This window comes from Aptenodytes patagonicus, chromosome 1 (genome assembly GCF_965638725.1).
Source record: "Aptenodytes patagonicus chromosome 1, bAptPat1.pri.cur, whole genome shotgun sequence".
Taxonomy (NCBI): Eukaryota; Metazoa; Chordata; class Aves; order Sphenisciformes; family Spheniscidae; genus Aptenodytes; species Aptenodytes patagonicus.
In genome coordinates this window covers 55,197,513-55,212,544 of record NC_134949.1, presented here as the reverse complement: position 1 = coordinate 55,212,544, position 15,032 = coordinate 55,197,513, and the positions used below count along the sequence as shown (strand labels likewise).

Here is a 15,032-nt window from a genome sequence, read left to right as displayed (position 1 = left end):
AGAAACACGGCGCTCTGCGATCAGACGATGCACAGACCGCCCTGCCTACCATAGTCCCATCCCTATGCGCCTCCCCAAACACACATCGCCCTGCATCGTCGTCGCCCACCTCCTTCCCGAAACACATCGCTCGGCGCCGACGGACACACACACACCCCCACCCCCCGCTTCGCTCCCCGAAGACACCCCCATCGCTCTGCTCCGGCCGAGAAACACGGCGCTCTGCGATCAGACGATGCACATCGCCCTGCCTACGATGACACGCACATCGCTCCGCTCCTCCCCTACACACACATCGCTCTGCTCCTGCTGAGAAACACAGCGCTCTACGATCAGACGATGCACAGACCGCCCTGCCTACCATAGTCCCATCCCTATGCGCCTCCCCAAACACACATCGCCCTGCATCGTCGTCGCCCACCTCCTTCCCGAAACACATCGCTCGGCGCCGACGGACACACACACACCCCCACCCCCCGCTTCGCTCCCCGAAGACACCCCCATCGCTCTGCTCCGGCCGAGAAACACGGCGCTCTGCGATCAGACGATGCACATCGCCCTGCCTACGATGACACGCACATCGCTGGGCGCCGAAGGAAACACACATCGCTCTGCTCCGGCTGACAAACACGGCGCTCTGCGATCAGACGATGCACAGACCGCCCTGCCTACCATAGTCCCATCCCTATGCGCCTCCCCAAACACACATCGCCCTGCATCGTCGTCGCCCACCTCCTTCCCGAAACACATCGCTCGGCGCCGACGGACACACACACACCCCCACCCCCCGCTTCGCTCCCCGAAGACACCCCCATCGCTCTGCTCCGGCCGAGAAACACGGCGCTCTGCGATCAGACGATGCACATCGCCGGGCGCCGAAGGAAACACACATCGCCCTGCCTACGATGACACACACATCGCTCCGCTCCTCCCCTACACACACATCGCTCTGCTCCGGCTGAGAAACACAGCGCTCTACGATCAGACGATGCACAGACCGCCCTGCCTACCATAGTCCCATCCCTATGCGCCTCCCCAAACACACATCGCCCTGCATCGTCGTCGCCCACCTCCTTCCCGAAACACATCGCTCGGCGCCGACGGACACACACACACCCCCACCCCCCGCTTCGCTCCCCGAAGACACCCCCATCGCTCTGCTCCGGCCGAGAAACACGGCGCTCTGCGATCAGACGATGCACATCGCCCTGCCTACGATGACACGCACATCGCTGGGCGCCGAAGGAAACACACATCGCTCAGCTCCGGCCGAGAAACACGGCGCTCTGCGATCAGACGATGCACAGACCGCCCTGCCTACCATAGTCCCATCCCTATGCGCCGCCCCAAACACACATCGCCCTGCATCGTCGTCGCCCACCTCCTTCCCGAAACACATCGCTCGGCGCCGACGGACACACACACACACACACACCCCGCTTCGCTCCCCGAAGACACCCCCATCGCTCTGCTCCGGCCGAGAAACACGGCGCTCTGCGATCAGACGATGCACATCGCCCTGCCTACGATGACACGCACATCGCTCCGCTCCTCCCCTACACACACATCGCTCTGCTCCTGCTGAGAAACACAGCGCTCTACGATCAGACGATGCACAGACCGCCCTGCCTACCATAGTCCCATCCCTATGCGCCTCCCCAAACACACATCGCCCTGCATCGTCGTCGCCCACCTCCTTCCCGAAACACATCGCTCGGCGCCGACGGACACACACACACCCCCACCCCCCGCTTCGCTCCCCGAAGACACCCCCATCGCTCTGCTCCGGCCGAGAAACACGGCGCTCTGCGATCAGACGATGCACATCGCCCTGCCTACGATGACACGCACATCGCTGGGCGCCGAAGGAAACACACATCGCTCTGCTCCGGCTGACAAACACGGCGCTCTGCGATCAGACGATGCACAGACCGCCCTGCCTACCATAGTCCCATCCCTATGCGCCTCCCCAAACACACATCGCCCTGCATCGTCGTCGCCCACCTCCTTCCCGAAACACATCGCTCGGCGCCGACGGACACACACACACCCCCACCCCCCGCTTCGCTCCCCGAAGACACCCCCATCGCTCTGCTCCGGCCGAGAAACACGGCGCTCTGCGATCAGACGATGCACATCGCCGGGCGCCGAAGGAAACACACATCGCCCTGCCTACGATGACACACACATCGCTCCGCTCCTCCCCTACACACACATCGCTCTGCTCCGGCCGAGAAACACGGCGCTCTGCGATCAGACGATGCACATCGCCCTGCCTACGATGACACGCACATCGCTGGGCGCCGAAGGAAACACACATCGCTCAGCTCCGGCCGAGAAACACGGCGCTCTACGATCAGACGATGCACAGACCGCCCTGCCTACCATAGTCCCATCCCTATGCGCCTCCCCAAACACACATCGCCCTGCATCGTCGTCGCCCACCTCCTTCCCGAAACACATCGCTCGGCGCCGACGGACACACACACACACACACACCCCGCTTCGCTCCCCGAAGACACCCCCATCGCTCTGCTCCGGCCGAGAAACACGGCGCTCTGCGATCAGACGATGCACATCGCCCTGCCTACGATGACACGCACATCGCTCCGCTCCTCCCCTACACACACATCGCTCTGCTCCGGCTGAGAAACACAGCGCTCTACGATCAGACGATGCACAGACCGCCCTGCCTACCATAGTCCCATCCCTATGCGCCTCCCCAAACACACATCGCCCTGCATCGTCGTCGCCCACCTCCTTCCCGAAACACATCGCTCGGCGCCGACGGACACACACACACCCCCACCCCCCGCTTCGCTCCCCGAAGACACCCCCATCGCTCTGCTCCGGCCGAGAAACACGGCGCTCTGCGATCAGACGATGCACATCGCCCTGCCTACGATGACACGCACATCGCTGGGCGCCGAAGGAAACACACATCGCTCTGCTCCGGCTGAGAAACACGGCGCTCTGCGATCAGACGATGCACAGACCGCCCTGCCTACCATAGTCCCATCCCTATGCGCCTCCCCAAACACACATCGCCCTGCATCGTCGTCGCCCACCTCCTTCCCGAAACACATCGCTCTGCGCCGACGGACACACACACACCCCCCCACCCCGCTTTGCTCCCCGAAGACACCCCCATCGCTCTGCTCCGGCCGAGAAACACGGCGCTCTGCGATCAGACGATGCACATCGCCCTGCCTACGATGACACGCACATCGCTCCGCTCCTCCCCTACACACACATCGCTCTGCTCCGGCTGAGAAACACGGCGCTCTGCGATCAGACGATGCACAGACCGCCCTGCCTACCATAGTCCCATCCCTATGCGCCTCCCCAAACACACATCGCCCTGCATCGTCGTCGCCCACCTCCTTCCCGAAACACATCGCTCGGCGCCGACGGACACACACACACCCCCACCCCCCGCTTCGCTCCCCGAAGACACCCCCATCGCTCTGCTCCGGCCGAGAAACACGGCGCTCTGCGATCAGACGATGCACATCGCCCTGCCTACGATGACACGCACATCGCTGGGCGCCGAAGGAAACACACATCGCTCTGCTCCTGCTGAGAAACACGGCGCTCTGCGATCAGACGATGCACAGACCGCCCTGCCTACCATAGTCCCATCCCTATGCGCCTCCCCAAACACACATCGCCCTGCATCATCGTCGCCCACCTCCTTCCCGAAACACATCGCTCGGCGCCGACGGACACACACACACCCCCACCCCCCGCTTCGCTCCCCGAAGACACCCCCATCGCTCTGCTCCGGCCGAGAAACACGGCGCTCTGCGATCAGACGATGCACATCGCCCTGCCTACGATGACACGCACATCGCTGGGCGCCGAAGGAAACACACATCGCTCAGCTCCTGCTGAGAAACACAGCGCTCTACGATCAGACGATGCACATCGCCCTGCCTACGATGACACACACATCGCTCCGCTCCTCCCCTACACACACATCGCTCTGCTCCGGCTGAGAAACACAGCGCTCTACGATCAGACGATGCACAGACCGCCCTGCCTACCATAGTCCCATCCCTATGCGCCTCCCCAAACACACATCGCCCTGCATCGTCGTCGCCCACCTCCTTCCCGAAACACATCGCTCGGCGCCGACGGACACACACACACACCCACCCCCCGCTTCGCTCCCCGAAGACACCCCCATCGCTCTGCTCCGGCCGAGAAACACGGCGCTCTGCGATCAGACGATGCACATCGCCCTGCCTACGATGACACGCACATCGCTGGGCGCCGAAGGAAACACACATCGCTCTGCTCCGGCCGAGAAACACAGCGCTCTGCGATCAGACGATGCACATCGCCCTGCCTACCATAGTCCCATCCCTATGCGCCTCCCCAAACACACATCGCCTTGCATCGTCGTCGCCCACCTCCTTCCCGAAACACATCGCTCGGCGCCGACGGACACACACACACCCCCACCCCCCGCTTCGCTCCCCGAAGACACCCCCATCGCTCTGCTCCGGCCGAGAAACACGGCGCTCTGCGATCAGACGATGCACATCGCCCTGCCTACGATGACACGCACATCGCTGGGCGCCGAAGGAAACACACATCGCTCTGCTCCGGCTGACAAACACGGCGCTCTGCGATCAGACGATGCACAGACCGCCCTGCCTACCATAGTCCCATCCCTATGCGCCTCCCCAAACACACATCGCCCTGCATCGTCGTCGCCCACCTCCTTCCCGAAACACATCGCTCGGCGCCGACGGACACACACACACACACACACCCCGCTTCGCTCCCCGAAGACACCCCCATCGCTCTGCTCCGGCCGAGAAACACGGCGCTCTGCGATCAGACGATGCACATCGCCCTGCCTACGATGACACGCACATCGCTGGGCGCCGAAGGAAACACACATCGCTCAGCTCCTGCTGAGAAACACAGCGCTCTACGATCAGACGATGCACATCGCCCTGCCTACGATGACACACACATCGCTCCGCTCCTCCCCTACACACACATCGCTCTGCTCCGGCTGACAAACACGGCGCTCTGCGATCAGACGATGCACATCGCCCTGCCTACGATGACACGCACATCGCTCCGCTCCTCCCCTACACACACATCGCTCTGCTCCTGCTGAGAAACACAGCGCTCTACGATCAGACGATGCACAGACCGCCCTGCCTACCATAGTCCCATCCCTATGCGCCTCCCCAAACACACATCGCCCTGCATCGTCGTCGCCCACCTCCTTCCCGAAACACATCGCTCGGCGCCGACGGACACACACACACCCCCACCCCCCGCTTCGCTCCCCGAAGACACCCCCATCGCTCTGCTCCGGCCGAGAAACACGGCGCTCTGCGATCAGACGATGCACATCGCCCTGCCTACGATGACACGCACATCGCTGGGCGCCGAAGGAAACACACATCGCTCAGCTCCGGCCGAGAAACACGGCGCTCTACGATCAGACGATGCACAGACCGCCCTGCCTACCATAGTCCCATCCCTATGCGCCTCCCCAAACACACATCGCCCTGCATCGTCGTCGCCCACCTCCTTCCCGAAACACATCGCTCTGCGCCGACGGACACACACACACCCCCACCCCCCGCTTCGCTCCCCGAAGACACCCCCATCGCTCTGCTCCGGCCGAGAAACACGGCGCTCTGCGATCAGACGATGCACATCGCCCTGCCTACGATGACACGCACATCGCTGGGCGCCGAAGGAAACACACATCGCTCAGCTCCGGCCGAGAAACACGGCGCTCTGCGATCAGACGATGCACAGACCGCCCTGCCTACCATAGTCCCATCCCTATGCGCCGCCCCAAACACACATCGCCCTGCATCGTCGTCGCCCACCTCCTTCCCGAAACACATCGCTCGGCGCCGACGGACACACACACACACACACACCCCGCTTCGCTCCCCGAAGACACCCCCATCGCTCTGCTCCGGCCGAGAAACACGGCGCTCTGCGATCAGACGATGCACATCGCCCTGCCTACGATGACACGCACATCGCTCCGCTCCTCCCCTACACACACATCGCTCTGCTCCTGCTGAGAAACACAGCGCTCTACGATCAGACGATGCACAGACCGCCCTGCCTACCATAGTCCCATCCCTATGCGCCTCCCCAAACACACATCGCCCTGCATCGTCGTCGCCCACCTCCTTCCCGAAACACATCGCTCGGCGCCGACGGACACACACACACCCCCACCCCCCGCTTCGCTCCCCGAAGACACCCCCATCGCTCTGCTCCGGCCGAGAAACACGGCGCTCTGCGATCAGACGATGCACATCGCCCTGCCTACGATGACACGCACATCGCTGGGCGCCGAAGGAAACACACATCGCTCTGCTCCGGCTGACAAACACGGCGCTCTGCGATCAGACGATGCACAGACCGCCCTGCCTACCATAGTCCCATCCCTATGCGCCTCCCCAAACACACATCGCCCTGCATCGTCGTCGCCCACCTCCTTCCCGAAACACATCGCTCGGCGCCGACGGACACACACACACCCCCACCCCCCGCTTCGCTCCCCGAAGACACCCCCATCGCTCTGCTCCGGCCGAGAAACACGGCGCTCTGCGATCAGACGATGCACATCGCCGGGCGCCGAAGGAAACACACATCGCCCTGCCTACGATGACACACACATCGCTCCGCTCCTCCCCTACACACACATCGCTCTGCTCCGGCTGAGAAACACAGCGCTCTACGATCAGACGATGCACAGACCGCCCTGCCTACCATAGTCCCATCCCTATGCGCCTCCCCAAACACACATCGCCCTGCATCGTCGTCGCCCACCTCCTTCCCGAAACACATCGCTCGGCGCCGACGGACACACACACACCCCCACCCCCCGCTTCGCTCCCCGAAGACACCCCCATCGCTCTGCTCCGGCCGAGAAACACGGCGCTCTGCGATCAGACGATGCACATCGCCCTGCCTACGATGACACGCACATCGCTGGGCGCCGAAGGAAACACACATCGCTCAGCTCCGGCCGAGAAACACGGCGCTCTACGATCAGACGATGCACAGACCGCCCTGCCTACCATAGTCCCATCCCTATGCGCCTCCCCAAACACACATCGCCCTGCATCGTCGTCGCCCACCTCCTTCCCGAAACACATCGCTCGGCGCCGACGGACACACACACACACACACACCCCGCTTCGCTCCCCGAAGACACCCCCATCGCTCTGCTCCGGCCGAGAAACACGGCGCTCTGCGATCAGACGATGCACAGACCGCCCTGCCTACGATGACACGCACATCGCTGGGCGCCGAAGGAAACACACATCGCTCTGCTCCGGCTGACAAACACGGCGCTCTGCGATCAGACGATGCACATCGCCCTGCCTACGATGACACGCACATCGCTCCGCTCCTCCCCTACACACACATCGCTCTGCTCCTGCTGACAAACACGACGCTCTACGATCAGACGATGCACAGACCGCCCTGCCTACCATAGTCCCATCCCTATGCGCCTCCCCAAACACACATCGCCCTGCATCGTCGTCGCCCACCTCCTTCCCGAAACACATCGCTCGGCGCCGACGGACACACACACACCCCCACCCCCCGCTTCGCTCCCCGAAGACACCCCCATCGCTCTGCTCCGGCCGAGAAACACGGCGCTCTGCGATCAGACGATGCACATCGCCCTGCCTACGATGACACGCACATCGCTGGGCGCCGAAGGAAACACACATCGCTCTGCTCCTGCTGAGAAACACAGCGCTCTACGATCAGACGATGCACAGACCGCCCTGCCTACGATGACACACACATCGCTCCGCTCCTCCCCTACACACACATCGCTCTGCTCCGGCTGACAAACACGACGCTCTGCGATCAGACGATGCACAGACCGCCCTGCCTACGATGACACACACATCGCTCCGCTCCTCCCCTACACACACATCGCTCTGCTCCTGCTGAGAAACACGGCGCTCTGCGATCAGACGATGCACAGACCGCCCTGCCTACCATAGTCCCATCCCTATGCGCCTCCCCAAACACACATCGCCCTGCATCGTCGTCGCCCACCTCCTTCCCGAAACACATCGCTCGGCGCCGACGGACACACACACACCCCCACCCCCCGCTTCGCTCCCCGAAGACACCCCCATCGCTCTGCTCCGGCCGAGAAACACGGCGCTCTGCGATCAGACGATGCACATCGCCCTGCCTACGATGACACGCACATCGCTGGGCGCCGAAGGAAACACACATCGCTCAGCTCCTGCTGAGAAACACGGCGCTCTGCGATCAGACGATGCACAGACCGCCCTGCCTACCATAGTCCCATCCCTATGCGCCTCCCCAAACACACATCGCCCTGCATCGTCGTCGCCCACCTCCTTCCCGAAACACATCGCTCGGCGCCGACGGACACACACACACCCCCACCCCCCGCTTCGCTCCCCGAAGACACCCCCATCGCTCTGCTCCGGCCGAGAAACACGGCGCTCTGCGATCAGACGATGCACATCGCCCTGCCTACGATGACACGCACATCGCTGGGCGCCGAAGGAAACACACATCGCTCTGCTCCGGCCGAGAAACACAGCGCTCTGCGATCAGACGATGCACATCGCCCTGCCTACGATGACACGCACATCGCTCCGCTCCTCCCCTACACACACATCGCTCTGCTCCTGCTGAGAAACACAGCGCTCTACGATCAGACGATGCACAGACCGCCCTGCCTACCATAGTCCCATCCCTATGCGCCTCCCCAAACACACATCGCCCTGCATCGTCGTCGCCCACCTCCTTCCCGAAACACATCGCTCGGCGCCGACGGACACACACACACCCCCACCCCCCGCTTCGCTCCCCGAAGACACCCCCATCGCTCTGCTCCGGCCGAGAAACACGGCGCTCTGCGATCAGACGATGCACATCGCCCTGCCTACGATGACACGCACATCGCTGGGCGCCGAAGGAAACACACATCGCTCTGCTCCGGCTGACAAACACGGCGCTCTGCGATCAGACGATGCACAGACCGCCCTGCCTACCATAGTCCCATCCCTATGCGCCTCCCCAAACACACATCGCCCTGCATCGTCGTCGCCCACCTCCTTCCCGAAACACATCGCTCGGCGCCGACGGACACACACACACACACACACCCCGCTTCGCTCCCCGAAGACACCCCCATCGCTCTGCTCCGGCCGAGAAACACGACGCTCTGCGATCAGACGATGCACATCGCCCTGCCTACGATGACACGCACATCGCTGGGCGCCGAAGGAAACACACATCGCTCAGCTCCTGCTGAGAAACACAGCGCTCTACGATCAGACGATGCACATCGCCCTGCCTACGATGACACACACATCGCTCCGCTCCTCCCCTACACACACATCGCTCTGCTCCGGCTGACAAACACGGCGCTCTGCGATCAGACGATGCACATCGCCCTGCCTACGATGACACGCACATCGCTCCGCTCCTCCCCTACACACACATCGCTCTGCTCCTGCTGAGAAACACAGCGCTCTACGATCAGACGATGCACAGACCGCCCTGCCTACCATAGTCCCATCCCTATGCGCCTCCCCAAACACACATCGCCCTGCATCATCGTCGCCCACCTCCTTCCCGAAACACATCGCTCGGCGCCGACGGACACACACACACCCCCACCCCCCGCTTCGCTCCCCGAAGACACCCCCATCGCTCTGCTCCGGCCGAGAAACACGGCGCTCTGCGATCAGACGATGCACAGACCGCCCTGCCTACGATGACACGCACATCGCTGTGCGCCGAAGGAAACACACATCGCTCAGCTCCTGCTGAGAAACACAGCGCTCTACGATCAGACGATGCACATCGCCCTGCCTACGATGACACACACATCGCTCCGCTCCTCCCCTACACACACATCGCTCTGCTCCGGCTGAGAAACACAGCGCTCTACGATCAGACGATGCACAGACCGCCCTGCCTACCATAGTCCCATCCCTATGCGCCTCCCCAAACACACATCGCCCTGCATCGTCGTCGCCCACCTCCTTCCCGAAACACATCGCTCGGCGCCGACGGACACACACACACACCCACCCCCCGCTTCGCTCCCCGAAGACACCCCCATCGCTCTGCTCCGGCCGAGAAACACGGCGCTCTGCGATCAGACGATGCACATCGCCCTGCCTACGATGACACGCACATCGCTCCGCTCCTCCCCTACACACACATCGCTCTGCTCCTGCTGAGAAACACAGCGCTCTACGATCAGACGATGCACAGACCGCCCTGCCTACCATAGTCCCATCCCTATGCGCCTCCCCAAACACACATCGCCCTGCATCGTCGTCGCCCACCTCCTTCCCGAAACACATCGCTCTGCGCCGACGGACACACACACACCCCCACCCCCCGCTTCGCTCCCCGAAGACACCCCCATCGCTCTGCTCCGGCCGAGAAACACGGCGCTCTGCGATCAGACGATGCACAGACCGCCCTGCCTACGATGACACGCACATCGCTCCGCTCCTCCCCTACACACACATCGCTCTGCTCCTGCTGAGAAACACAGCGCTCTACGATCAGACGATGCACAGACCGCCCTGCCTACCATAGTCCCATCCCTATGCGCCTCCCCAAACACACATCGCCCTGCATCGTCGTCGCCCACCTCCTTCCCGAAACACATCGCTCGGCGCCGACGGACACACACACACACACACACCCCGCTTCGCTCCCCGAAGACACCCCCATCGCTCTGCTCCGGCCGAGAAACACGGCGCTCTGCGATCAGACGATGCACAGACCGCCCTGCCTACGATGACACGCACATCGCTGGGCGCCGAAGGAAACACACATCGCTCTGCTCCTGCTGAGAAACACGGCGCTCTGCGATCAGACGATGCACAGACCGCCCTGCCTACCATAGTCCCATCCCTATGCGCCTCCCCAAACACACATCGCCCTGCATCGTCGTCGCCCACCTCCTTCCCGAAACACATCGCTCGGCGCCGACGGACACACACACACCCCCCCACCCCGCTTTGCTCCCCGAAGACACCCCCATCGCTCTGCTCCGGCCGAGAAACACGGCGCTCTGCGATCAGACGATGCACATCGCCCTGCCTACGATGACACGCACATCGCTGGGCGCCGAAGGAAACACACATCGCTCAGCTCCTGCTGAGAAACACAGCGCTCTACGATCAGACGATGCACAGACCGCCCTGCCTACCATAGTCCCATCCCTATGCGCCGCCCCAAACACACATCGCCCTGCATCGTCGTCGCCCACCTCCTTCCCGAAACACATCGCTCAGCGCCGATGGACACACACACACAGACCCACCCCGCTTTGCTCCCCGAAGACACCCCCATCGCTCTGCTCCGGCCGAGAAACACGGCGCTCTGCGATCAGACGATGCACAGACCGCCCTGCCTACGATGACACACACATCGCTCCGCTCCTCCCCTACACACACATCGCTCTGCGCCGACGGACACACACACACACACACACCCCCCGCTTCGCTCCCCGAAGACACCCCCATCGCTCTGCTCCGGCCGAGAAACACGGCGCTCTGCGATCAGACGATGCACATCGCCCTGCCTACGATGACACGCACATCGCTCTTCCCCGCACGACAACACACATGGCTCCGCACCCCCACAACACACATCGTCCCGCTCCCGACCGAAGCGCACAGCTGCTGGGGTGGAAAGTCCTCCCCGCCCCCCGCTTCTCCGGCCTCAATGAGTCACGTGGCCGTGGGAGGCGCGGCTTCGTCGCCTCTCATTGCCAGCGCCGCTATAAAAAGGGCTCCCGCGGGCGGCGGCGTTACCCGGCACTTGGTTCGCGCGTCCCGTTGGCGAGCGAGAGACGCGCGTTCGCCGCGATGCCCGAGCCGGCCAAGTCCGCCCCCGCGCCCAAGAAGGGCTCCAAGAAAGCCGTGACCAAGACGCAGAAGAAGGGCGACAAGAAGCGCAAGAAGAGCCGCAAGGAGAGCTACTCGATCTACGTGTACAAGGTGCTGAAGCAGGTGCACCCCGACACGGGCATCTCGTCCAAGGCCATGGGCATCATGAACTCCTTCGTCAACGACATCTTCGAGCGCATCGCCGGCGAGGCCTCGCGCCTGGCGCACTACAACAAGCGCTCCACCATCACCTCGCGGGAGATCCAGACGGCCGTGCGGCTCCTGCTGCCCGGCGAGCTGGCCAAGCACGCCGTCTCCGAGGGCACCAAGGCCGTCACCAAGTACACCAGCTCCAGGTAAGCTGCCTCCGTGTCCTGAGTCAGACCTGCTCGGCCCAAAGGCTCTTTTAAGAGCCACCAATTCTTTCATTTGAAGAGCTTTGTCACTGGTGTTTTCCGACACTTATTTAACTCCTCTGTGTTCTGAGTCCCGCTTGCATAGTGTCCTTCTGGACCAACTTTTCATCTGTTACGGCAGTTTTTCCTATGTCTCTCAGGCTGAGGTCTTAACCCGATGCTGTAAAACGCAAAATGACAGAAACTTCGGAAACGCCCATCAGGGGGCAGCAGGGGGTACGAAAGCGCAGTCGTTGGCGCGCGGCGAGACCTTCTCTATCTGAGTGTTAGTCCGTTCTGCAACCGTTAACAACCTTCTATTAGGAACCTTAGAATAAAAAAATACTACGAAATAGCCTAATTAATCTTTTAAGGCATACGTTTTAAACAGATTTTTTTCCAGATAGGGAAGACCAATGAAACGAAGCACTTAAAAACCCAAAGTGTTCCCTTACGAATTACTTAAACCCTCGAAGGCACTTTTAAACTATATTGGCCTATGTCTATGACCGATAACATAGAAGGTCATGGCATGAGAACAGGGAGAAGGGATGGACCAGGGGTGAAACCGGCCTGAGTTGGGGAGGGCAAGCACTGTAACCACTTTTCATTTCTCTCATTTCAGACACCAGGGACTTTAACTGAGCAATGGCACACAGGAAGCAGACAGCGCAGGGAAGGTGCCCTACAAACAGCTGGCAATCGAAGCAGTCCATAAGAGCACACACACAACAGACAGCGTGAAGAAGACTCAACGGTAACGGCTGGGTTCAGCAGGGCAAAGAAAGCCATATAGACCCCAAGAAGTAGGGACTAGAGATAGGGACTGCGTTCCTAATACTAAGCCATGCTGGGACTTTTAGATCACTGGGCTCGAACATTCATCACTAAGATAATCAGAGAACATACCATCAGGAAAACTGAAGTAAAATACAGAAGTTAGAGCTCTTTTACTGGAGAGGTGGGTGGCTCTTAAAAGAGCCTTTGGGTTACAACTGACGATCCGAGACGCCCTACTTGGAGCTGGTGTACTTGGTGACGGCCTTGGTGCCCTCGGAGACGGCGTGCTTGGCCAGCTCGCCGGGCAGCAGGAGCCGCACGGCCGTCTGGATCTCCCGCGAGGTGATGGTGGAGCGCTTGTTGTAGTGCGCCAGGCGCGAGGCCTCGCCGGCGATGCGCTCGAAGATGTCGTTGACGAAGGAGTTCATGATGCCCATGGCCTTGGACGAGATGCCCGTGTCGGGGTGCACCTGCTTCAGCACCTTGTACACGTAGATCGAGTAGCTCTCCTTGCGGCTCTTCTTGCGCTTCTTGTCGCCCTTCTTCTGCGTCTTGGTCACGGCTTTCTTGGAGCCCTTCTTGGGCGCGGGGGCGGACTTGGCCGGCTCGGGCATCGCGGCGAACGCGCGTCTCTCGCTCGCCAACGGGACGCGCGAACCGAGCGCCGGGTAAACGCCGCCGCCGCCCGCGGGAGCCCTTTTATGGCGGCGCTGGGCGAAGCAGCAGCGGGACAGCGTCGCATCGCCATTGGCTGGAAGTTCTACTTCAGGTCGTCACCCCGCGCTGAGCCTTGCTATTGGGCACCTCTCGATTCGCCGTCCCATTGGCTGCCGGCACAACGCCTCCTCCGCAGCCTATCAGCGGAGGCGCCGCCGCTCCGCCCGAGCCGCATAGAAGCGGGTGGGCGGGCGGGCGCGGCCGGGAGCGAGTCGGTGCTTGTGTGGAGCGGCTGCGGGCGTCGCTTGGCTGAGTCGCTGCGATGTCGGGCCGCGGGAAGCAGGGCGGGAAGGCGCGGGCCAAGGCCAAGTCGCGCTCGTCGCGGGCCGGGCTGCAGTTCCCCGTGGGCCGCGTGCACCGGCTGCTGCGCAAGGGCAACTACGCGGAGCGGGTGGGCGCCGGCGCCCCGGTGTACCTGGCGGCCGTGCTGGAGTACCTGACGGCCGAGATCCTGGAGCTGGCGGGCAACGCGGCCCGCGACAACAAGAAGACGCGCATCATCCCCCGCCACCTGCAGCTGGCCATCCGCAACGACGAGGAGCTCAACAAGCTGCTGGGCAAGGTGACCATCGCGCAGGGCGGCGTGCTGCCCAACATCCAGGCCGTGCTGCTGCCCAAGAAGACCGACAGCCACAAGGCTAAAGCCAAGTGAACACATGTAAGAGTAATCAGGAAACAAAAAGGCTCTTTTTAGAGCCGCCCATAATAGTCATAAAGGGCTGAGTCGCTCTCTGCGGTTTCGGTTCTTCTAGTGAACGCAGGCAGAAACATGTAAGCTGTTTTTCCTTAGTTTGTTTTAACTGTGCTGTTCTCGGTTCCTGCGTAAGTTTTTTATAGGGACGTTATTTTATTAATATTAAATGGTACTCTTTAAAAAATTTGGGCTGATCCACCGAGGGGTTCAATTCAGTTGCTTGTTCGGTTTTTTTCGAATTATTTCCTATTTTATTTTTAATAAAATACTTTTATGCTTTGAGAAAGTCTGGACCTTTTTACCGTGTCAGCAGTGGCAACTACGTTTTTGTATGATATTGGAGTAAACATCGCGCCTCCTAGTAAGCTAACTCTGGCTTTGCTGTAAGTGCTCTATGCAGTATTTATTAGAGAGCCATATAAACCGAAGTCTTCCCATCAATCTAGGTTATTTCGGTTCTGTTGGAGAATATTGAAGAGTAGCCGTTCGCTTTTGCAACTCCGGGCAACGTGGAGTTTTGAA

General features: G+C 61.4%; 4 protein-coding genes across 4 annotated transcripts in view; 2 read left to right on the top strand and 2 right to left on the bottom strand.

The window, feature by feature from the left end:
• LOC143159381 (histone H3) overlaps nucleotides 1-15,032 on the bottom strand; it is a 137,809-nt gene that overhangs the window by 17,850 nt on the left and 104,927 nt on the right. The window lies entirely within an intron of this gene.
• LOC143159326 (histone H2B 1/2/3/4/6-like) lies at nucleotides 11,867-12,344 on the top strand. The gene has a single exon (XM_076335968.1). The coding sequence runs from the start codon at nucleotides 11,904-11,906 to the stop codon at nucleotides 12,282-12,284; it is 381 nt and encodes a 126-aa protein (XP_076192083.1). The 5' UTR covers nucleotides 11,867-11,903; the 3' UTR covers nucleotides 12,285-12,344.
• LOC143159317 (histone H2B 1/2/3/4/6) lies at nucleotides 13,284-13,751 on the bottom strand. Its single transcript, XM_076335957.1, has one exon. The coding sequence runs from the start codon at nucleotides 13,711-13,713 to the stop codon at nucleotides 13,333-13,335; it is 381 nt and encodes a 126-aa protein (XP_076192072.1). The 5' UTR covers nucleotides 13,714-13,751; the 3' UTR covers nucleotides 13,284-13,332.
• LOC143155728 (histone H2A-IV) lies at nucleotides 14,039-14,796 on the top strand. The gene has a single exon (XM_076328690.1). It carries the CDS (start codon nucleotides 14,079-14,081, stop codon nucleotides 14,466-14,468), a length of 390 nt encoding a protein of 129 aa, XP_076184805.1. The 5' UTR covers nucleotides 14,039-14,078; the 3' UTR covers nucleotides 14,469-14,796.

Coding starts and splice junctions, on each gene's coding strand:
- LOC143159326 (XM_076335968.1), top strand. CDS start 11,904: ATGCCCGAGCCGGCCAAGTCCGCCCCCGCGCCCAAGAAGGGCTCCAAG.
- LOC143159317 (XM_076335957.1), bottom strand. CDS start 13,713: ATGCCCGAGCCGGCCAAGTCCGCCCCCGCGCCCAAGAAGGGCTCCAAG.
- LOC143155728 (XM_076328690.1), top strand. CDS start 14,079: ATGTCGGGCCGCGGGAAGCAGGGCGGGAAGGCGCGGGCCAAGGCCAAG.